The sequence below is a fragment of the Humulus lupulus genome, chromosome 5, assembly GCF_963169125.1.
Source record: "Humulus lupulus chromosome 5, drHumLupu1.1, whole genome shotgun sequence".
In the NCBI taxonomy this organism is placed as follows: Eukaryota; Viridiplantae; Streptophyta; class Magnoliopsida; order Rosales; family Cannabaceae; genus Humulus; species Humulus lupulus.
In genome coordinates this window covers 207,694,730-207,720,288 of record NC_084797.1, presented here as the reverse complement: position 1 = coordinate 207,720,288, position 25,559 = coordinate 207,694,730, and the positions used below count along the sequence as shown (strand labels likewise).

At 37.3% G+C, this 25,559-nt stretch overlaps 1 protein-coding gene, 1 long non-coding RNA gene and 1 other non-coding gene across 3 annotated transcripts; all 3 read left to right on the top strand.

Annotated features, from left to right (window-relative positions):
* The first annotated feature begins 2,145 nt into the window (after window positions 1-2,145).
* LOC133780983 (small nucleolar RNA R71) lies at window positions 2,146-2,252 on the top strand. Its single transcript, XR_009869784.1, has one exon. It is a non-coding gene; the product is annotated as a small nucleolar RNA R71 (small nucleolar RNA).
* Window positions 2,253-10,804: 8,552 nt separating this feature from the next.
* Window positions 10,805-11,515, top strand: LOC133833942 (uncharacterized). The gene is made up of 2 exons (XR_009893223.1): window positions 10,805-10,894; window positions 11,482-11,515. It is a non-coding gene; the product is annotated as an uncharacterized LOC133833942 (long non-coding RNA).
* Window positions 11,516-24,156: 12,641 nt separating this feature from the next.
* On the top strand, window positions 24,157-25,177 carry LOC133779905 (uncharacterized). The gene is made up of 3 exons (XM_062219802.1): window positions 24,157-24,594; window positions 24,670-25,022; window positions 25,132-25,177. The coding sequence occupies exons 1-3, from the start codon at window positions 24,157-24,159 to the stop codon at window positions 25,175-25,177; spliced, it is 837 nt and encodes a 278-aa protein (XP_062075786.1).
* Window positions 25,178-25,559: the final 382 nt, after the last annotated feature.

Here is a 25,559-nt window from a genome sequence, read left to right as displayed (position 1 = left end):
TTATGCCAAAATCTAGAAGTTTCAAGACTTCAGTCTTTACTACTTCCTTCATCATTGGGTTCAATCTTCTTTGAGGGTCACGATGTGGTATAGCCCTGTCTTCCAATTGAATGTGATGGGAGAAAATTAAAGGACTAATACCTTTGATGTCAGCTATCGTCCATCCTAATCCATCTCTTTGTTCTTGCAACACATTGATGAGTTGGTGCTCCTGTGTGGCATTGATCTTGGAGGATATTATGACAGGAAAAGTGTTGTCAGCTCCCAGGAAAACATGCTTAAGACCCTCGGGAAGTTTTGCCAACTTTGGTTGAGGAGCTTGTTCAATGGATGGTTTTGGTGTTTCTCGATCTTGAGGGAGTTCCTCAAAGATTGGATTCCAAAACATGGTTCTTCTAGCCTGTGAGTGTTTGACGATTTCAGGGTTGATTTTAGACTCATCGGGCTCAGAACTTTCTGAAATTTGGAAGAGGTGATTAAAATGATTAGACGTGTATTTCGCTTCGACCTCTTCCGAAATAAGGGTATCGATCATATATGATTGGAAACACTCATCGTTATCAGGTGGTTGTTTGCCGATATGGAAAACATTCACTTCTAGAGTCATGTTCCTAAAAGAGATTTTCATGAGACCATTCCTACAGTTAATGAGTGCATTTTCTGTTGCGAGGAAAGGTCTATCGAGAATGATGGGAATTTTGGACTCTATACTCACTTCAGATTGAGTGTCCAAGATTAGAAAATCAACAGGGTAATAGAATTTTTCAATTTGAATCAGAATGTCTTCTACTATTCCACGAGGTTTCTAACTGATCGATCGACCAATTGTAGCATCACAGATGTGGGCTTGAGTTCTCCTAGACCTAATTGCAAGTATATTGAATATGGCATGAGATTTACACTTGCTCCTAAGTCTAGAAGGGCTTGACCAAATTCCTGCTCCCCAATTTGGCATGAGATGGTGGGACAACTAGGATCTTTGTACTTAGGCGGTGTCTTGCAGTCAATTACCGCGCTAGCTTGTTCCGCCAAGAATGCAGTTTTCTTGACATGGTGCTTTCTTTTAACGGTGCACAAATCCTTGATAACCTTGGCATAAGCCGACACTTGTTTAATCACATGCAACAATGGCAAGTTGATCTTCACTTGTGTTAAAAGGTCTAGGATTTCACCATGATTTTCCAGTACCTTTCCAGTGTATTTCAAAGCTTGAGGAAATGGTGCCTTTACTAGAATGCTTATTGGCACATCATCATCTGGAGCGGGCATTCACGTATCGTTGTCTTAGTTAACAATGAAATCATACTTTGACCACTTCGAGTAGAGATGGCATTAACCTCTTTGAAATTTGTATCTGCAGAGGATAAAGTTTGTGCCATGTGTTGCCCTTTTTGATGGATTATAGGTTGAGCGGGAAGTCTACCATGCTCTTGAATCGCCAAAGTAGTGTTTAGCTTTGTCATTTGGATTTTCATGTCTTTCATTTCCTCTACCATTTGTGTGAAACAAGATTTGAGCTCTTGAGTTGAGGCTATTTGAGTTTGTGCAAGCATTTGCAAAGTATTCATGTTATTTTGAGGAGCAATGCATGCTTTTGGTGGTTGTTGCTGCTCAGACCTCCATTGGCTCCCAGATGCTTGGTTTGAGTCCTTCTAGCTGAAATTTGGATGGTTGCGCTAACCGGGATTGTAAGTGTTTGAGAAAGGGTTATAAGGCTTCTTGTAATCCCCTAAAGCATTGCAGTGTTCCTCATTTCCTCCTCTTAGCTCACCAAGAGTTGGGCACTCTTGCGGTTGATGTTCCGTTCCTCCACAGATGAAGCATGGATCTCATGTCTCTACCTTTGCAGCCATATGGATTCCTCTACCTTCTTGAGATTTGAAAGCCTCGAATTGTTGTCTCAATGATTCAATTTGGCTTTTGACGTTGTCATCTTCCTTTAATTGGTAGATTCCAGTTGATCGTGGCTTGTCCATAGGACTCGGTCCATTCCATGTGTAGGACTATTCAGCAAGATCGTCGAGGTATTCGAAAGCTTCATCGGGATCTTTTTGAAGGAATTCGCCATTGCACATCATTTGTACGAATTGTCTTTGTTCGGTTGTGAGACCGTCATAGAAATAGATGATCAGACGCCAGCTATTGTATCCATGATGTGGGCATTGATTTATGAAATCTCTAAACCTCTCCCAGACCTGATGGAAAGTTTCACGGTCTTTCTAGATGAAGGTAGGGATTTGCCTCTTAAGGCTACTAGTCTTATGGGGCGGGAAATATTTGGCAAAGAATGCTTTTTTCATTTCGTCCCATGTTCCGATAGATCTAGGCCTTAAGGAATACAACCAGCTTTTTGCGTTGTATTTGAGCTAGAAAGGAAATAATTTCAATCTCACAATGTTGGTGACATTAGCTCGGTTGTTGAATGTAGCCACAACCTCTTCAAATTCCCGTATATGCACGTACGGACTCTCATTTTCCAACCCATGGAAGGTTGGTAAGAGGTTAATCATGCCGGGTTTGAAATCGAAATTTGGCATATTGTTGGGATACATTATGCATGAAGGTGTGGCTGTACGCGTAGGATGTAAATATTCCTGTAGCGTTCTTGGTTGGACTTCATCTTGATGAGCCATCGTGGGTGGTTCAGGAAGTCTCGGTGAATCGGGAGTGTTTGAACGAATGGAAGAAAACGACGAACTAGGAGAGTTTTCTAAAGTTTCTACTTGTTGTCTCACGAATCTCCCTAGAGCGTCTCTGTTTCGTGGCATAAATATTTTTTTATTTTGTAAGTATTATAAGCGCAAGTGTGTAATAAAGTAATAAATATACACCAAAATGTTCCCAGGCCAATTGGAAAGGCTGTCAAGGTACCATTTAGGCCCAATAGCTTTTCTAGAACTCCCCGAGGTTCTTAGAAAAGATTGGAGGGTAACGCTAACATAGACCTTATTTAAGAACCAATTTTTCTAAGACAGAACAAGTTTGGTTTTTACTAATTTCCAAAATTACACAAATATTCTCAATACTTTGTTTTTTTTTTTAATTTTTTATTTTATGATTTAAAATTTTATGCTTTTTTTTTTCGAAAAATACCTAAATCTAGAAAATAAAATTCTAAACCTAAAAAAAATAAAAAATAATGAATAAAAAAAAAATTACTAAGGAAAAATAAAATAAAAGAGAAATTAAAAAAATTATACTACTTTTTTTTAAATAGAAAAAAAATTAATTTACTATGCAAACCTTTAATTGTAGAATTACCTCCCCGGCAACGGCGCCAAAAATTGATATCGCCCAATAACTCCTAAGCGGTCGCAGTAGTAATCGGGCTATATCATATCCACAGAGAGGTAAAATACAAGTAAAAAGAAAGATTAGTAAATAAAAAATAATAAACTTTGAAATAATGTCACTTTGAAAAAGAATATAAACATTAAATAAACAAAATCGAGGAATTAGAATCAGAAAGAAAATATGGAAGGCATAAGTTTCATTCATGCAAACATATATATTTTAATAAAATTGATTAATTATACTCAACTATAATTCTACACCATTAATTATAGTTGGAAAATATATATAATAAAGCTCACCTGAAAATATGTTCTTTAATTAAATTATACTAATTTCTAATTTTAAAAACTTATCATATTATATACCTTAGAGCGACAAAATACCAATGACAGAATGCAGTAAAAAACATATAATATAACAATGATCCTAAATTAAATTAAAAGCCTAAAATACATAAGAAGAGCATGACTAGACTTATGTAAAAGACACTAATAAATTTAGAATAAAAATTAGAAGAAAATAAATTTAAGTGTAACAAAGATATAGAAATGAAGAACAAAATAAAGAATCAATATATTAAAAATATAATGTAAAACATGAACTTCACTCTAGCCTTTCCACAAGAGAATTTAGCCTAAAATAGGCATTGTTTTCACTCAAAGAAATGTAAAAGAAAAATAGGAAAATTACGAAATAATTGTTCTTCTCTCCAACAATACTCTCTACACTTCCTTCCACCATCTGATTGTTTTTTCCCTACATTTGGTCCTCTATTTACAGTGAAAATAGGCCCCAAATGTGTATTTACGTGCATTAGGAAATGGAGAAAATGGCTACAAAAGCTGATGCAAAATGAGACAAGTGGGACACATGGCGTGTGCTGATTGGCTTGGCAGTGGAGTGGCAGTTGAGTTGTTGGTGGAGTGGGGGATAGTTGGGCGACGTGGTGCATTGTGGTTGGCTCGGCTATGGAGCGCGGCAAAAGGCGTCAGGTGCGGCAGGCATGGTCGGGCGCGTGGGGAGTAAGGGCTGACGAGTGGCAGGTGCGGCAGGCAGCGTCAGGCGGAGGTGGCTCGGCTTGGCTCGGCTTCGTCAGGCGCTGGTGGGACGCGTGTCGCCTGTTAGAGGAACGGCTCGGCTTGGCGGCACGACTGGAGTGGCTCGACTGGACAAATGGCCTGCTGCCACGTGGCAGCGTGGCAGCTGCTGAAAGCTTGGGCTGGGCTCCGTCTTTGGGCCTAAGTCACCTTCAAAAATACCACTTTTTCATCACTTTCTTTCAATTATATTTCTTTCTTTCTTCTTTTTTTTTGTTTGTGTCAAAAGTACATTTTATTTCCTGAAAATTAAACACAAATTAAATCAATAATTAATATTTTCAAATATGAAATATATGACAATAAATCCACGAAAATGTTATTTAAAACTTAATTAATTTTACACTTTAAGATCAATAAAATGATACTTTTGAACACTAATCACAACCCCCAACCAGCTTATTGCTAGTCTCTAGCAATTCAAGCGAAATGATAAATGTCAACATGATATATTTCCGGTCAAAAATTATAAAAGAACTTAGGTATTAACACAAAATGTTAGTAATAAGTCAACAAGAGTTATCAAAATTACTTCGATTGAATCTAGAGTTTTGAGTGTGTGCACCAAACTTGAACCTTCTTACCACAAACCATAGCACATAAAGCCTTCGAAATTATGCCAAGTAAAAGTCTCAACTCCATTTACCTCTCATGTAATTGAATTTTTTTAAAGTTTAAGGGTTTCGCTCATGGAGTTGGAAAAGAAGTAAGCACTCATCATATGGGTATATATTTAGGACAAACTCTTAAATAATTATTGAAACGAAGATAGGAAATAAAATATTTGAACAACCACCATAAAGAGTACCACAAAACCAGTTTTTCGGGAATTCTAAGTTAAATAGACAATCTTTACATTTATTCTAAGAGCCATAAAATAGGACATGAAATTAATAAACACACATTTTTTTCTTGGACACAAGAGACAACATAATTGAAAATGATAGAAATATTGTTCTTGTGTCTTTCTCCTTTGTTCTATTTTTTCCTTTTTTCTTCTTCTTTTTTTTTTTCATTTTTTTTTCATGAACAACATAATAAAAGGCTCTCTAATAAGATTTGTCTATAGAAAATATTATCCCTAAAACATCATCCATTCATACCACAATACCTTGTCCAAATAATTATAACAATTTCTAAAAATCAATAAAAATTTAAAAGTTGTTTTCTCAAGTCTCACCTCTCACACAAAAGAATGGATTCTTAAATGTGGAAAATTTCTAAGAAAATATGTGCTAACAACCATCTTACCACAATGTTTGGCATGTGCATTAGTTAACTCTAGAGAAACTCTTAGTAATACGGATAACAAAAATTGACTCAAAACTAACATTTTGTAAAAATAAATAAGTAATTTTAAAAAAATTTGACCGTGAAAATATTAATATGACAAAAATCAACATGAACGTGCATGAATATGCTCACCACCCCCAACCAAAATCTGACAGTGTCCTCAATGTCTCAATATATAATAAATGTAAAAGAGCAGGGAAAGAGAACATCTGGATAGCGAGTGTCGAGTGATAGAGCAAATATTGATTCTCTAAAACTTAGCCTCAAACCCCTGATTCTTATAATTCAACTCATGAGTTTCTTTTAACCCATATCCTCAACATAGAAATACAAAATACACTGTATACAACTGACAGTGCCAAAACTGAGGTCAACCCAAAGGCAACCTGACCGGTCCGATCCAGGATTCAAACAGTCATATAAATCTAGGGCTCAATTTTCCCTTATCTCCTCACCCATTTCCATGGTGATACTTTAAGGAAGATACAATCTTCTACTTGGAACTCCATGTTCCTACTTTTCAATTCAGTAACACTTTTCCATTTTCTTTGAGAAGTGAGCATCCAAGCTCTAACCTCTAATAATCTTAATGGTCCCCTGAACTACCTCATGATCCAAAATCAACACCTTATCCATCTTATCGAGCATACCTCATCTCATAAGATACCTTTCCAATACTAGATAACTCTCTCTCTCCTCTCTCTGATTTACCATCAGTCTGAGGATAATGAACTGTACTGAATTCCATCTATATACTCATTTCCTTCTGCCACCTTCCCCAAAACTTGGAAGTAAAAAACAGAGTCCTCATCTGATAAGATAGACCTTGAATTCCATGAAGGTGCACTACCTCTTTCACAAAGAGGTCTGAAAACTGATCAGCTGCATTACTTGTCCTTACTGATAGAAATGAACTCACTTTAAATACTGGTCCATGATGACCCAAACCAACTCATACTGGCCCACTATCCTGGGCAACCCCACTGCGAAACCCATTGCGATGTTTCCTTATTTCCACTATAAAATACTCAAAGGATACAATGGCCCTACTGATTTCTGATACTCTGTCTTGACCTGCTAACAAGTTAAGAACTTTACCACATATTCCATTATGTCCCTCTCCATCCAAGGCCATCAATATAAATCTTTCAAACTCTGGTACACTGTCATGATGCCTGAATGAGGAGAATAAGAGAGTAGCATGAGATTCATCGAGAATCTCCCATTTAATCCTAGTGTCCATCGGATCCTAAGTCCGATCCTTATACCATAATAACCTAACATCTCACACTGTAAAATCCTTAGCTAATCCAGCTAAGACTTTCCACTCAATCTTTCCTATATGTGGTTCACTTAAACGTCTTTCCTTTAATCCTCTTTACAAGAGTAAACTCAAGTATACCGCTGGCCACCTGGCCCATCAGAAACTCTACTCTAGTTCTGGCTAGATCCTTTAACCAACATGTTGCATAAGCAATCCTTTTCCCTGTCATTGAGGTGTCATAACAACCTGCAAACTGATTCTGATCTGTAAGAAGACTCAGAAGTTTTTCTCGAAGCACGTATAATATCCTGCCCATCCAAGGAAACTCTTGCCTACTGAGGCGTTCCTTGACCTTGGAAAATCTCCGCAAGAAATAAATCACATTACCATCGTCCAAGACGATCACAAATCCCATTCAAATAATCCTTTGAATGCTCTGTCCAACGAATTCCTCAAGACAACTCAACATTAATCAAACTCCCAAATCATAACTCAACACTCCTAGTGCCCTTATCTAATATAATAGTCTTCTGTTTAACCTTCTCCCAAATCTCCAGCTGGTACTAACCAGATCAAAGATCCACCTTGGAGAATACCATCTTATCCCATAACTGAATCCCTTAGGTCTTACAACTTTGCTGAAACCGTTCAAACAGTGTCCTAGATCTGGTTCCATTCTTGGCACCAATCTAATCACCATTCCATCTTTTCACATAAAGGAAACCATGGAAAATCCCCTAGAAGCGCATCTAGAAACTCACAGACTAATCCAGTCTATCCTGATCCCACTGGCACAATCTAAGTGGTATCCACCACACTAGCTAAGAGTTCTATGCATCTCCCTGCAATAGATCTCTAGCTCTAAGTACAGACGTCATACACATACCAAATCCATCCACAGTGCCAACTATCACAAGGGCTTCCCACTCTCAAACCCAAGAATTACTATCCTTTCCTTGCAACCTAGCATTGCCCCACACTTACTTAACCAATCCCTATCCTGAATCATACCAAAGTAAGTCAGTCATAACCAACTTATCAAAACCACTAATGAGTCCTTTCCACAATAATTCACCTCATCTCTTAAATTACCAATACAATATCGCATTCCCATCACAACATAACCATGTGATCTGCATAACATCTTTATGCTTCTCTATATGCAACAAACAAAGAAACAACATGGCACCAAAACTAGTCAGCATAATACAAAGATCAGAACTAGAAAGCTGACCTGCCATCCCTGAGGAACCAGTCTCAGTCTTTGACTACATTGGAACGAACACTCGAGCCGGAGTCAAGCTGTCCATCCCCATTTGCTCATCCTTTCTTAGCCTTGGGAAATTCTTCTTACGATGCCCCCCCCATGTCACAAAAGAAACACACCTTTGCTCAGCATTCTCCCAGATGACGCTTCTTGCACCGATTGCATATTGGATAAATCTTCCAGCTTTCATTCTTGCTTGCTCCAATAAGTGGAGGTCCCACTACCTGAGCTTCATGCTCTCTGGCACTCTTCTTCTCATTTCTTATGCTCTCAACAGCAAGAGTCTTCTCTACCACCTGAGCGTAGGTGGAGGTTTCATGCACTGGGGCATCTCTAATGCCCTGAGCAATCTTGGAATTCAATCCTTGGATAAAGCTTTCTTTCCGAGCTACATATGTGGGTACCATGTCAAAAGCGAACTTAGCCAACCCATAAAATTTATTAACATACTCGGTTACTGTTGCATTTCCCTGAATGGGATTCAAAAATTCATTCATCTTAGCATTCTTGAATACATCACAGTAATATTTTTCATTAAAAAGCTGCCTAAACTTCTTCCAGTCCATCACAGCTGTGTCTCGTGTCTGGGATACTACCTCCCACCACGTCTAGGCATCATCCTGCAATACATATGTCGCATAGATCACCCTATCGTGAACTACCAGCCCCATGTTATCAAGAATGGAACTGACCATGCCCATCCATTTCTCAACTCTGAATGGATCTAGGCCTCCCTCGAAGATTGGAGGGTAAAACTCCTAGAATCTTCCACAGAGAAATTCCCACCTGCTCTTAACCCTAGGCTGAGCCAAAGTTGGTGCCACTCTTGGCAAAACAAAGGAAGAGGTGTTTCCCGATAGGTTCCGCTGTTGCTTCAAACACCTAATCTCTTCCTCATGCCTCTGCAATCTTGATTGCAAATCTGTAAACATTTGCTGAAAATTCATAGGAGCAGATGAAGAACTAAAACCCTGGCTGTAACTCCCAGCCTCTGTATAACCACCAGCAGGCCTCATTATCTGCCTTGGATACAAACCTGCTGATTGAATCTGCAGTCATTAACTTGACCCATTAATCATGATGAGCATACAAAGAGCTTTCCCCATGGGAAAAATCTCACCACACTACAATCACAAACCATTGCAGTGCTAAAAACATGCCCATGGCATTCATACATCAATCATAATCCCTGCTCTTCCAACAAACCTACCATGCCTCCAACTATAGCATGCAAATATCACAATTATATATATTCATGGAGCAGGTAATCATATAATCACATTTATATATGTTCAGTGAGCATGTAATCATATAGTCAAGAGCCAGGCTCTATCAGAATCTCATGCTCCCTAATACAATGTGCATGTAAAGCATTTACATTCTATTTAAGGAATTAAGCACATAACTACAAAAATAGTTACCATTCCCTGAGTGAAGCTATCTTCAGTGAAGAGTGTACATGCCCAGCTTGTCTTCAGGAACCCTTAACCTTGGCTCGCTCTGATGCCAAGTTGTAATGCCCTAAACTCCAGGGAACACTACAGTGTGCCTTTTTAAATAGTGCTAAACTCGCTAATCGAGTCATTTAGCTATAATCGTGTAACTAAGTGTGATTAGCGGTTTAGGGTTAAATTTTTTGGTTAAGATATAACATTTCATTAGAACGTTTACTGTATACATTGGGATCCTAAAAATATAATTTAAAGGTTTATTACAACAAAATATTTACAACCAGCCGATCTAAGCGGAAAAACAGGGTTTAACCCTAGTTCCTCTTTCAACCCTCGGCCATGGCAGTCGAGCAGTCGCATATGTACACATCATCACCTAAACTCTGAAACTCAAGGATGGTCCAGCTTTCTTTTGCCTTTACCTGCACCACATCGTACCCGTGAGCCGAAGCCCAGCAAGAAAACTCAATATGCTCATGATCAGTAATAACATGTCAGCAAACCATAAAGTGCATGCCTAGCAATAATAGCCTTAATCACACATGCAAATAAGTTCAAATAATGATGGGGTATCTAGGATAAGAAATCCCGCCCTCCTGAGTACTACAACATTTTTGACCAAATATTATGGCAAAATCTTACATAATTTTAGAAGTGTTATTAATACATGGAAATGAAAATACACGGACACGGAAGATAAAGGCGCCAAATGAAAAGTAACAGGCACCAAATGAAATTTTACTTAACAAATAAAAAAGCAAAACAAAAAATGAAGAAGGGTTTTCTCTATTCTCTCATTCTCACAGTTTGAATCCCTAATCTCTCTCAATATCTTCCCTCTCTCCCTTAGGCCGAGACCCTTCATCTTTTAGATTCCAACCCATTCCCCTTCATCTTGTTCTGTCTGAATAGCTGAGCCCAAACATCATTCATCTTTGTTCTTGAAACCCAAATCGTGTTCTGTGAGCTTGAACCCAGATGGCTCCATCTCTGAGCTTGAATCCAAACACCTTCATCACCGTTCATGAACCCAAATTCCTCATACCCAGAATACTGCCATCCATTGTCCAAGCTGTCACCATTCGTGGGTGTTTTTTTTTCTGATTTTTCTTCTCTGATGTGTTGTAAATCATTAAGGCAGAAAGGCAGAAAAAGACCATGACTTCTCCTTCTCATTCTCACCTCACAGCTATCCCACAACGCCTCTCAAAACCCTCCCTTTCCCACTGTAAGTAAATCTCTCTCTCTCTCTCTCTCTGTATATATAATATATATACGTATATATATGACACTACTAGTACCCTTAAGATGAACTAGTTGAGAATTTTTAATTATCAGCCATTTCTTGCACATAATTCTTGTATAATAAGGATACTGCTTACTTGAAGTCTTGGTTGTTACCATTTATGGGTGATTCTGGTTTTTCTTATTATTCCTTGTTGGAACAAGAAAAAATTTCTGGGAAATCATCTACTTTGTCACGTTTGGTGTTTTTTATGAGATAATTTATAACTAATATGAAATTGGGTTTTATTTGTTTCGTTTAAATGAGACTCAACCCAAAAGTGTACACTACTTGGTGCTTAGTTTGTATTTGTTAATTACTTTAATTTAAATATGTCTAGAAAGTAAAGATTTAAAACTGTCATATAATGTGACGAGTTTAATTCATTAGCAACCTAGATTGGTTTAGTTATGTCACTAAATGTTCCACTCACATTCCATGGATTGTAAACAATACTTGATTTCATTTCTGTAAGATGTTTTAGTATGAGAAATAACTTAAACCCTTAATTTCATTGCTAAATTTGGTAGTAAACTCGAAGCCAGTCGGGCTCCGTGTGAGGTCGAGTTTGGAAAATGAAAGCAGTGGCACTGAGGATTCTGGTCACTCATCATCAAAACCTGTGAAGGTAAGGGCTTCATGCATTTTGGTATCTAGCCAATTATCTCTGATTATATTGTTTATTGTCTTTTACTTGCAAATCACTTATGTTTTCTTAAGAACATGGTCTTAGTAGCTAGCATTGGGACATGTTATTGTGTTATTTTGGGCAATTTTCATGTTGTTTAAACTTCATGATAAAATTTACTTTTGATGTTCTGTCTTCTTTGTAAGATGGTGTAGATTTTCTTTCTCATGGTCATGATTTAGTCTTTTGGGGAATTTTAGTTGGTACTTCAGCTTTGATTGGCTTACAATATTCTTGTACAGTTAAATAGTACACAAAATTTGAACTCAAGGGCTTAACTTTCTCTTGGTACTTTAGCTTTAATATGAAAAATTTGAAACCATAGACTTCAATTTGAGTCCAATATGGGCTCATCTCAGCTAGCAATCAATCTAATTTTGTCTAATCTCTGACACAATAAAATATAATTATGTGTACTACTAGCTACTCTGACAATCAGATTTTGTCTGATCCCTTCTTCATGACTATCAGACACATAGAACCTTCTTTCTAATGTGTTACAAATGATGATTTATTTTCTTCTACTCATCTATTAGGATCAGAAGGTTCATGAAGCCATCTTCCAAGCTCTTAACCTTCAAAGGTTTGTTGGATAAGTTTGAATCTTAGCATATAGGAGTAGGTCATATTTTTGGTTCATTTTATAGTAGTTAAAATCTACCTCACACAAAAATATGTTGAATAACTTGCAGCATAGCTAGAGAGCCTGATTTGGAGGAATGGACTTCCAGGACTGAAACTGCTAATGTGCTGCATGAGCCAGTTTGTCTCTTTTCATCTCATCTCATCTCATCTTGCAAGTCATTTATAATTTAAGTAGTTTCTTTTTCTCTATAGTTAATTATGAGAAATTCATAAACATTGTTTGGTAAATGAAAATTGTATTGTTCTGCTTTACTAACTCTGTTAAGCAAAACATTACTGGGTCTTTTTGTTAACTTGGTTACCCCAGTTCTCTATCTTTGTCAGTACTGCTATGTCATGTTTCATAGTTGAAGTCTAGAACCTCTTCTATTTGTTAGGCCTCTTTTAACCCAGTTAAGGTATGAAGTGATCCAAGGAGTAGGTTTTAAGGTATTGTCAGATGCGCATGTGATATTTCCGCAGTTAGTAAAAATAGTTAAAATGTATGAGAATCAATTAATATTTGATGAAAATTAATTTTGCTGCAAAACATGTCTAGTTTGTTAACTAGGTATTTTTGTGGAATGAAATCTGGAATTTACTTCCTGGTTCCCTTCGTTAATTATTTACTTGTCAAGACTGTTCATGCTACCTATGTGTGATCACACTAGAATTTCATGTATTTGTTCATGTGTAATTTACGTGCAGGCAAAGTGTGAACAAGAATCAGATAGTCGTTCCTAATTCCAAAACTTTCTCTCTTCTAGATAAGACATGTGAATTAATCAGAAATTTTCCGAAGTATCTTGACGTAGTAGTGAGTGTTGCCCGAAAAACTGATGGCAGACATTGGACAGATTTGTTCTCGGTTGCCAGAAGATCAACTGAGTATTTCTTTAATTTCTCTTTATATGTACTGCTGTGTGTGTTTTTATGGCTTAAAGGCATATTTGAATAGTAATTAAATATGTTCTCAGAACTTATGCTTCTATTAAATTACACAAAAGTAAAAAAGAAAAAGTATGTTATTTGTGAGAAATGGGGTACGAATGCTGGATTTGAAGATTGATCTCAAGTCATGTGCTTTTATTATTCTACAATTTTTAACATTGTTTTCTTTATAAGTAATAAATTAATTATAAGGAAATTAAAAGGGTAGCTATCATATTGTGAGTCGGAATTAGTACACATTTAATCCATTGTATAAAATAATTATATCAGCATTGTCTGGAAGTGACAGAGAACAAACTTTTGCAAAATGTAGTCGATCATAGTATTGATAACATAATATCCTCCAAAAACTTGAGGTCCAATTTATTGTTGAATGCTTTGTTGGTATCTTATTGCTGTATTTTTCTTGTTGTAAAACATTAATTTTTGTAATTCTACTTTTCAGGTTATTTGAGGAATGCTTCCAACGTAGATGGTACCAGACTGTAGCTTGCTACATACTGGTAAGAATAATTTTTTTCTCAAAATTAGCTATAACTTCTGTTAGAGAAGTGAAGCCGTTTGGTAACTTCTGATGTCTTCCGCACTAGACTAAACTGGAAGTGTAGTTAATTATATTTAATTTATTTCTAGTTTTGTAATTTATCTTGTGGCTAGGCCATTGGTATGTAATTCTAATTCTCCGTAAACAAAATCTGCTTAGTTCCATAGAAGTTTTATATTTTATTTGTTAGTTGAGTGAATTTTTGTTGACCAAAGTATAAAAATCTAAATTGTACATAATGTTCTATAATCATTGCATAAATGAGAAGCATAATTTCTGAAAAGTTTTCTATTTTGGCTATTTTAACAAGGTTTATAATCACATCCACTTTTCGCATCATTAAATTTTTATAAAAACTTTACTTTTGGATATGAAAAAGTTCCAGCTACAAATGCAGCATAAAATAGCTGATTGGGGAGGATTATGCAAGTTGGTGAATATATTTTGTTTTTGGATATCTTAGGTGATTGCTAAACTTGAAGATCCTGCAGTCAGCCAGTACTGCACTTTACGCTTATTGCAGGTACTTGCATAGGTTTCATTTTAAAAATAGTCTATTTGTTTTTGGATATTGTTTTCTTTGAATGATGGCTCTAATAAGAATTGGTCACATGATGCAGGCAACACTCGATGAATCTTTATATGAACTTGCAGGAGGGCTGGTATTTTTTTTAAAGCAAATATTAGCTGTTATAAACACAAACAAGGTTCTTTTAGATACAAGAATAATTTAACAGGAAGATTGTTCCTTTTTTGGTTCCTAGGTAAGGTTTTTGCTGAGATCAGGAAGGGAGTTAGAACCTGCGTCAACAGATTCCGACAGTCTATCTCCAAGGTTCTTGGGTTATTTCTTATTTCTTTCCAATTACAGGAAGCAATCCTTGGATAAAAGGTTGATGTAGATTTCCCTTAATTTTTGCTGTCTCAGATCTGGCAGCATTTTTAATAAATGATATTAATATTGAAACTTTTCTTTGGAGCAACACCTCATTCAAAGAACAGAGTGCTCATGTTGCTTCTGTTAAGAACATCTTAGAAAACCATGCTAGCTATTTGATGTATGAAAATTATACAACCATCTTATGGTGTATGATAAAGTCCCAATTGTTTTGGGGGGTGAACCAGTCAAAGGGAATGTATAATAGAATTGGATGTCAACAAAATCAATTTCCAGTTATAATGATTTGTGTAAAGATGACTTAGTTACATCTTGAATTTTGGTATGGTCATGGAGAAAGCATTAGGAAAATGAGCCAGACTGTAAAATGTTTAGTTGAATGGAGCATGATAATACCTGTCATCATATTTTACGGCTAGAAATTTATGAAATCTTTTACTTACTAAGTCTACTCTTATGAGTCCAGCTCCAAATAGGAACATTGCAAAGTCAGTTGGATGTAGAATTTCTTTTGGCACATATATTTTATATTGGGTCAAGTTAGGGTGATGTAAGTAATTGTCGTAATTGTGTTTGTAACTAATTTAAGATGTACTCCTAGAATTATAAGGGAATCATCTATTGTATTCTTAATTTTTAAAAAACAATGACCACGTGCCCTTTGCAGGAATTGAGTGGAGCCTTGATAATGATGCGTCCAACACTGCAGTCTTAGTTGCTAGTGAAGCTCATGCTATAACTCTGGTTGTTGAGGGTTTGTTAGGAGTTGTCTTTACAGTGGTTGCATTAACAGATGAAGCAATGGATGTTGGGGAGGTATTTATTTTTTTTCCTAAAAGAGCTCTCTGATATGTCTACAAATTAGTTTATGAATTTTGACCTATATCTAATTTGTTCATGAAATTGTTTAAAAATCATGCTTTAAAGTTTAATTAAGTGCTTGTTCTCTTTGTTTAATTAACCCTGTACAATCCCCAAATAAAGTCCAGCCATTTAATGCAATTCAGAGTTGTTTAAGTTCTTGGCACAATGTTCTAGTGGTTAGAGACCCAAAGGCATCTTGCAAAATTGCAAAAGAGTAACACATGGTTTATGGTTTCGACTTCTTTACCACAAAGAACTTTAGCAGCCCATTCCAATGAAATTTTGATTCCTACAATCGGCATGTTTGGTTTATTTGAATTTACATTGGAATGGAATCTATTGTGACATTTTAATTTAGTTGATTAGATTATGGAAGCTAGGTCTGCAGGATTTTGAGAAACCTTTAATTGTCCAGTAGTGAATTCTACAATAAAAATGGCAAATTCATTGCTCTTGTTATTTGGAACTTTATATTTGATCTAATTCTAGTTCTTGTGTCTATGCTATTGGGTTTTCTTTATAAATTAGTTGTTGTATTGTATATATATATTTATATGTTTGGTTGGTGTATCATTTGCATTTTCATTTCATAATCATAAAGTGTTTGAGCTAACTTTTCTAATGAGTATTTTACCAAGCACAAATCTTCAATCTTTCATTTCATGCCTATGTGTTGTAGTTAGTGTAATTGCATGGCAAGCTTATAAAGTCGTAATGAGGTTATTAACTTTCTTTCTTTTTGTACTCTTTTAGTTTACTATTAACTCTAAGTTTAAGCATTAATTATTTAAACTTTTGTGTAGCTAAGCAAATACCCCTCACAACAAAGACAAGTGCACAATGGAATGGATGATGAATTTGAGGGTGGAGCAAGCTTCATGGTTTACCTTTTGTGTATCTTGTTATGTTTCTGTTTTTTACTTTTGAAGCAAAAGATGCGCAAGACTAGAATTTTATTATGTATGCTTTCAAACTCAAGTTAGAACTAAGAATTTTTGAAGTGAACAGTGTCATGGTTTGAAGTAGTTCGTCTTTAAATGTAAAAATACTCATGGTTTATCATATATATTGAATATTTTAGATTTTTTGATCTATTTAATATTACACTTGTGATCAATCTTGATTTGTTTAATCAAAATACAATAATAATTTTTTTTACAACAATTAAAAATGCATACTACAAAATAACAAAATGTTATTACTGGGAGAATTTACAATAATTATGGTTGTTTTGTATAATATATTATAATTGGGACAAAAAGTTATGATTTATATAATAGAATGAACTAAAATCGTTATAAAATGATCAAATATAACAATTTTCATAACAGTTGGAAAGTGTTATGCATAAAGTATAAGATTAAACTTCAAATTTAAAACCAAATACTCTAACTAAATGTTATTATTTGAATATTATAGCAACTAAAAATGTGTTATTGAATAGTTTAAGATAACATTTAACATAACATCCAAATATTTTTATAGAAAAGACAAGACTTTTAATAATAGGGGCTATGTTAGCGTTTTCAGAAGCGTTATCAATACTCTCGGTTAACAGTTTTTAAGTGATATGAATACTGTTTTTTCTTGTAGTGGTGGATGACTATCAAGTCAATCATAATCAGATAAGTGATTTAACACTGGTGGTTCTAATAACCATGATGGGCTTATAGCCCTAAATAGAAGAGTGACAGTTGTAAAAGTCACTAAGGTGGGTTCTGTTCCCTTTACAAATAAGTGATCACGTCACTAGCTTAAACAGAATAAGTGACTGATAAACAAGTCACTAACATGGGATCTGCACCCTCATCCATGAGACTACACGGTCACCTAGGCCTTCTGGCCCTGGCTCTGAGTAACTAGTCATAGACTGGACAAGCACTTTTAGTTTTCATCAAACTTAGGGTCGGTCCGGCATTAATGCTCATAATGAGTCATTCAATGCAGAAGTCAATTAGATCTAATCTTTTATCGGCTCTACGTTCATGATGTTTATGCCGCTCCTGACTCTTAAGTCAGTAACACAGGACTAGTGCTCAGTACCGTTGTTGAACCTGACTCAAGTCACAGCTTCACAGACGAATCTGACACCATTGCCGATTCTAACTAGTAAGTCAGTGCCACACACAAGTAAGCAACGCTACCAGGAATATATCATATGTCAAATATCCAAATACAGGGCATTCATCATGCTTACTTAACAATTGCTAGCATAATTAGGATCATGCATAAACACAGAGACTCAAGCTTTAATCAATCTCATATTCAACATTCATGGCATGCCCTAACCACATGTTTCTCGTGCATCACATTTAAGCACTCAACATGCCTCAATAATAACCATTCATGTCATATACGGGGTGCAGTTTTCTTACCTTTGGTCTAAGCACATGTTACTAATAAACGAGCCACAAGCACGATCCTGATTCCAAGCCTCTACTGATAACCTAGTCACAACAATAAATGGTGATCCAATGAGTTCATGTTCTAAAACCCAATCTCGGAACCAAGACCTAGCCTCCGGGACGTCGAATCCCACTAAACAGGGTAGTAGGAACGATCCCGAGACCTAAGGTTTGAGTTCCCATGATCAAAACATCACTTTAGCCTTAAATGCCCTAAAGTGTCGCGGCCCCATCTCTCTGAGCCGCGGCACCCAGCAATAACAGAGGCTTCAGCCTCAGGCACCTGCACCAAGCGTCGCGGCCCTCCTTTCCAAGCGCTGTGGCCCCCAGGCCCTTCAGCTCCACCGCCCACCTACAACAAGCTCGGGCCGCGGCACCCAAGAACAGGGCCGCAACCCCACCTTGAAACCCAGCCAAATCCACGATTTCTCCTTTTAAAAACATTCCAAAAACCTATCCAAACATCTTCAAATATAAAAATCAAAGTTCCCAAACATCCCCATGATCCAAATCTAACAAAGCCCAAGTCTCAAATCATCCAAAAACTCATCAAAATACGGAATCCAATTCAAGCTTAAAATCTTTAAAAACTTAGAACTTAAAACTTGAATTACCTCCGATTGAGTTGTTTCCCAACTAAATCCTCCAGTTAATAAGCTTCTAATCTTCCCTAGATTCGCAATGCCTTGATCCTCGCTTGAATCCGAGTCCTAGAACTCAAGTTTCCTTCAAAAATGCGATCAGGAGACAAAAATGGAACTTTGAGGGAGAGAGAACTTACTGAACGTTCTTTTTATTTCTTAACAGGTTACTTCAAACTTAAGTAGCCTCAAACAAATCCTAATGCTCGGGGTCCCAAAAACGGCAAAATAGTCAAAACCTTAAGAATTTCCCCCTGATCTTACTAACTCCCAATTTATCATCAAATACTTATTCCCATTACCCAATAACCCGGTAATGCTAAATACCCCTTGACTCACTCCGAGTCAAGAATAAATCCCGTTGTGACTATTCCACTAGCTTACCTCCTAGGATCGTCTCGTGCTGAGTAACCCTAGCATAACCAAATAATAATAAAGCACCACACACATATCACATATATGTCAAATATGCCAGAAATGGCCAAAATATGAAAATCACCCATTTAATCAGAAATGGGTTCACATGCATATTTAATACACCTAAACATGCATATTATCATTAAATAGCATAATAAATCAATTATGGCCCTCCCGCCCTCCTAATCAAGGTCCTAAACCCAATTAGCAAATTTGGGGCATTACAATATTATTCTTTTGTGTATTGGTGAATTGAATCTCAAACCTATAGGTAAACCTAGGTACGAGAAAATAGTATTGTTGACCCTCGATTTGGCCAACGACACAGAGTCAAAAATACAACAAGAAATGAGATGACAATTAAGAGTTTAATCTAATGGTAAAGATGAAACACAAACGATTTATAGTGGTTCGACTCAATGAATGGTAATGAGCTACGTCCACTTAGTGCTATTATTAATATTGAATCCCAATGTCGTGATAAAAAAACTAGGGTTCTTGAGTTTCACAAACCTTGGGAGAATTACAACAAGACGATAGATAATTGCACTATATGGTCTTTCTTTCAATATTTAGAAAAAAGCTTCAAAGATCAAAAGTCCCCTCCTTGAGCTATTTCATGCATATTTATAGGCTCAGGGGGGTTACATGGGCCATTGGGCCTTAACTCTCCTTAATATCCATGTATCAAGGCAATAAAAATGAATTAATCCACGTATTTATTACAAGATCAAAATCTTAAAACGAAATAACCCAAATCATACGACCAGCTTGGTCGTATCTAATAGTCAGGCTTGATGAAGCAACGCATAGCTAGTCGATAATCGAATAGCACTACCTTATTTCGACTCTGGCACGTGTCATGTACGTGTGAGAAATACCTGCCACGTCATAAGCATCCGTTGTTGGGTAAACATTTTCCCCCCAAGTTTACTTTACTGCGATCAGCATAAAGTAAACTTAGGAAATTGACTCTTCACTTACCCCATCAAATCTTTCAGAGCCGCCCATACTTTCTTGAAAAAAGTGATCAATCATGTCTAATCAAGTCTTTTCGGTTTCCCAAAAAATTGTCTGACGGCTATTGCAGTTCCCCATACTTTGAAAAAAGTAATTCCATGATTACCTCTTTTACAACACTACGATCACTATAAATAATATCCCCAGATCACATTTGTACTTTTTACCTTTCACTCACCTTCTATTCTTCAAGAACCTTAAAGAACCTCAACCTTCAGAGCTCAGGAAACTCAGAAAACCTTGAAGTGTTCACTGCTGATATAAGGAATTTTCGCTCAGACACTCGAAACATTCGTGCTCATATTCTAACTTTCATCCAAGTAAGTTTCCAGAATCCTTCTATCGATTGAGATGCCATGCAAAACTGTCTTATACCTGTTTTTATCTCTGAATTTTTGAATGTTCTTGGCTGAGACTGTTTTGGGGTAAATGGGCATATTGATCGATGCTTGATAGGGTAGTGAAATAATGTTTTATAGGAGTTAGGAGTCAATTTGGTAGTCGAGACTGTAGATTTAAGGTGTAAAATTGAAGTAAAAATTCGATTTTTAAGCTAGTTGAAAAACTAGGTTTTTCCCGCCCTCTCAGAGTTGAAAAAGTTTTCTCTGAAAAACTTTTTACTTCTGCTTTTTAATTTGTTTCTCAAAATGCTCGTATGAGACTTAGTGTTTTTTCTAGAATGTTGTTGGCCATATAAAAGTTTAACTTTTATATGCGAGCAACATTATTCTAACTCTCAACACAAGCTTTTAGGCTTTAAGTTCTCATCTCCCCCTTTTTCTGTTCGCAGCTTTTCATGCAAGCCCAATTGCTCGAGGACGAGGAGCAACCGTCATTGCTGATACCTGAAATTCCATTTTCTCGCGCCACCTCAAACACTCCATCGACCCTCCTCCAAAATATGGGTCGAGTAAAATCTAAAGCCCAGAAAAAGAAACCTTCCAATCCTTCAAATCAGCCTGCTCCTCGAGCTGAAATTCCCTCGACTAGTGGTCGAGAAAGAAATGTCCCCGACCCTAGCATCCAAACTCACGCTCAACTTCGAAACACCATTCAACCAGATGTTGAATGGTATGTCACCCCTCCTAGCCGAGTAACAGTTAGGATGATTGTGAATTATATTAAAAAATACGGACTTCCTGGGGTAATCCTAGTCCAACCCACCAGAGACCAATGGATGAATTTGCCTGAAGGCGCCTTCAGCGCCTGGTCGAGGTACCACATCAAGGCAGGAGCGATCCTGCCTCTCCATCCTTTCTTCCAAGGAGTGGCTAACTATTTCGAGGTCGCTCCTTTTCAAATAACTCCCAACGGATATAGAATGCTTTCAGCACTCTATATCCTTTATAGCCATAAGAAATGGCCTGTCCCCACACCACACGAGGTCAACTATCTAATCGACCTAAAATCCAACCCCAACCAAGAAAACATGGGGTTCTTCCACTTCTGTCACCAGGAAACGTCCCATACTTTCCTGAGTGACACAACCTTTATTTCCAATGTGGGGAGGTACCACCTTGAGTACTTCCTTGTAGAGTCCAAGAACTTTACTTAGCTAATTGTTTAGTAGTATTATAGTATGTTTAGTGTTATCTTTGTTACTATGGATTTTTGGTTCAGACCGGGAATTATTTGGACACTCATAGTAGTACTTATAGATTTTCTAAGTTTAACCTATAGTTTAAGAATATTAAGTATAACCTAAGGTTTGATTAATGTGACTGATATTAAGGATTATATTATTATATTATAAGGTTTAGACATCAACCAATAGGATTTTAAGCACATGTTATGAATGGTAATTAAGGATTAAGTATTTTTGAGGATTAAATTAAATAAGGGTAAAATTTGAATGTTATAGGGTCAGTCAGCAGCTTTGAGTACGTTGGGGGCTTAGTCAAGGATGTTTACTCCATTCAAACTTAGCTAAAAATGTGTAAATTTGTGTTTAAATATTCAGCGTATGCCGATATATCGCAGCTATAGGGGGCGATATATCGCAGCACGTAGATACGGAAAACACGAATCGATGCACGGTCGCCTCGGGAACAAAGGTCCAGGCGATATATCGCCTCCACCAGCATGTTTTCAAATACTTTTGAATTCTTTTCCTTTCAGCCATTCAAACTCCTTCAACAGTCCAGCATCTTCTGAACGAGTCTTCAGCCTCTGCTGAACGATTATTCAAATGATTTTCACCTAAAAAGCCATTATTTTTATTCAAGTAAAATCAAGATATATTCATTCCCAAACTCTATAAATAGGACCTAGTACCCAGCCATAATTCACCATTTGCTCTAAGTTCAGAAGCTGCTAGTGTTAAGTGAGTGTGAGAGTGTAAACACTTGGTTTGGGGGAAAAACTATAAGCTTAAACATCATAAGCTTATCAAACACTTTGGAAAGTGAGTTCTATAGTATTTCGGTGAATGTTAGATTGATCTTGCAATCTTTGAGGTAAACCCAAAACTCTAGTTCCTTTCTGTATTTTATGTTATTTTCCTTTCTCAAAACCTTCTACTCAGTCCCCTAACCTTATTCTTATTTTGGTTAGGGAATCCAAGCTCTTAAGCATATAAGTCGGTAAGTATGTTTTTTTTTTTGGTTTAGTCTTTCCATCTCTTTCATTTCATCTCCTTTCTTAGACTCACTCTTTCTTATGGTTTTAGGAGTGTTCCAAAAGTCCCAACTCAGTCCATAATCCCGGTAACTTTGGTAAGGAAAATAGGCTAGAATTAATATGTTATGTGCTTGTGTTATCTATGTTATTAATGTGTTATGTTTTGTTATGAATATGTTATTGATGTGTATGTTGTAGGCTTGGGCTTATGCCCTATTTGACTAACAAGACCCCAAAAAGATTGTGGGCATAAGCCTATTTAGCTGGTAGGACCCCACTAATCTCATGGGCATAAGCTTGTTTAGTCTATGGGACCCCAAGTAATAATGGCCATTATAATAAGTGAATTATGTGTTATGATATGTCTTTATGTTTTCTTATGAAATTATGTATATGACTATGTGTTAGGTTTTCCTTGCTGGGCATTAGGCTCACTCCTTTCTGTTTATGTGCAGGAAAATAAGCTTAGAGGCGGTAAGATTCGTGACGGTTGGAGGATGTGTATCGATGATGGATGGAGTCAAGGGGCCGAGCGTTATTCGATTCGAGGATATAGTCTCCTTTTATGTTTTCTTAATGGTTTTTATGTGTATTTTCCGCATTATTATGTAATGTCTTTTTATTTTAAATCATGTTTTGTTTTAAAAACAATGGGATCCCATAATCCTTCTTAGTATTCTGTTTCTTTGTAAATGACTCTTATTTTTCAAGTTACTCAATAAATTATGGTATTTTTGTAAAAATGTAAGTTTTATGTATAGTTTCAATAATGGTCCAATTAGTCTAGATTAGTGGGTCATTACATTCCTGACTACAGACATGGTTGCCAACAACCTGGCCTTCACTCAAGGAGGTAATATTTTTACACCTCTAGTCGTTTATTTTTCTTTAATTCTTCCTGCATTTCCCTTAGATTTTTAGTGCCTTTCAGGCCCATGGCTTCGACCGGCTCCCACACCAAACATGGAAATCCGATCAGCCCTCTTGGCCAGTATGACTGACGTGGAGAAGAGCGTCAAGCATCTGGTCAAAGAGGCTAAACTTAGGCTGGTCAGGCTTTTGGCACCTCACCAGGATGTGAGGGAGTCAGCAGCGGGAAGTGCACTGGCGATGACATTCCCGAGAAGTACCCAGATGTGTCACAACCTCAAAGGAGGAGGACGACGACTGGAGTGACAATCAGGGAACCCTTTAGCATTCCGCGAGCTGCTGCTCCCCTTGCCTCACTGGGAAAGGGAAAAAAGAAAGCCACCGAACCTTCCGCTCCCATCGACGAGTCTTCAGATGAGAACGGTACTGTTTTCTCATTCTTAGATAGTTTGCCAATTCCCTGTCACTTATTTCACAGGGACGATAACTTTAAGTATACTCCAAACTTAAGTTCAGATTTCTTCCAGGCAGTAAATAGTTCAGTAAGTAATGTAGCGACCAGTAGCTGTAGCATGGGTACTTTACTTATAATCTCTTTACTTTCATTTTTAGTTCCATCTATATATCTTGTATCACTGCTCGTATTGTTCTTTTTTGTGCAATTATGTCATCTGAAGACGTGTTTGAACATTACAAGGCTGCCGCTGCTTTCTCAGGCAGGAAGAAAGACAGCAAGAGGACTCGGGGAGAGAAGAGTAAAACCGCCTCAAAGAAGGCCCGAACTGAGGACTCTCCAGCTACTGTTCCTTTGAAGGATAACACACCACCTCCATCTCCACTCGAGCAACCGACCTCAACGCCTCCGGTCGACCAGCATTCCACTCCTCCAACACCTGCCGATCAGCACCCCACTCCTCAGGACCCTACCGGCCGAACACACCGCACTCAGCCTGAAGGCTCCTTGTCCAGCTCCGTGGTCAGCTCAGCCAAGGAGAGAATATACAAGCTCTCCAAACACAAACGTAGTCAAGAGGCCATTAACGACACCATCTCTATGGAGACTGAACAAATACTCAATCGAGGGCTGAATGAGATAGTCAGCGTAAGTTTCTTTCTGTTGTTGAATAATTTGTTTTTGATTTTCTGGCATTGCCTTACTCTTTTCATCTGGTTGCAGGGATTGCTGACCATGACTGCTGGCTGGCGCCGTGCGGGTGCAATCGTGTCCACGACCAGAAACTTTGACACCAGGCTCGCTGAGGCTATGAAAGCGCTCGAAGGGAAAAATACTGACATGCTCGAGAAAAACAATGAGCTAACCAAGAAAAATGGTGAGCTTTTCGAGCAAAACATGGAGCTGACCAAGCTGAAAGAGGAGCTGCTCGAGCAAAAAGCCACATTGACTGAGGACCTGTTGGAGAGTCGGGATGCCCTGAAGAAAGCCAAAGAAGATAAAGAAAAGTTCAGGGAAAGCGCCAAACTCAACCACCAACAATCCAAACAGCTTGAGCTTGATTTGATTGCGAGCAGGCAGGAGATGGAGGAGCTGGAAAAACAGGTGAAGGAGCTTGAGGAAACTGAAGCCAAGAACTTGGAGAAGTACAAGGAAGCCACCCATCTTTGCTTCTATGAGTTTCAGAAGCACAACCAGAAGGCCAACTTTAGCTACCTGTCAGAGCGCTTGAGACTGACTCTAATGTATCAGTGCGCCATTCGCCTGGAGGAAGAAGAGAGGGCTAAGGTTCCTGCTTCCCCAGAGATTTCCCTGTCAACGGGGATAGATGGCGTAGAAAATGAAGTTGGTGCTGCTATCGACCAAGACGCTCCTCAAGACCCTCCAGCCTTGTAGTCTTTTTTCCTTTTTTCTTTTAATCTTTTAATCTTTTGACTACACAACCTATGGGTCGTGATGTAAAGACACTTTAATTTTCTAGTCATAAAATTTTGTTGCTGCATGGGCAACTTTTACTTTTAATTAAACAATTACATCCGAGCAGTAACTGCTCGCGGTGTAAAAGGTTTCCTTAAGATATTATAATATTTGCATTTTATTATAACATCTGTTCG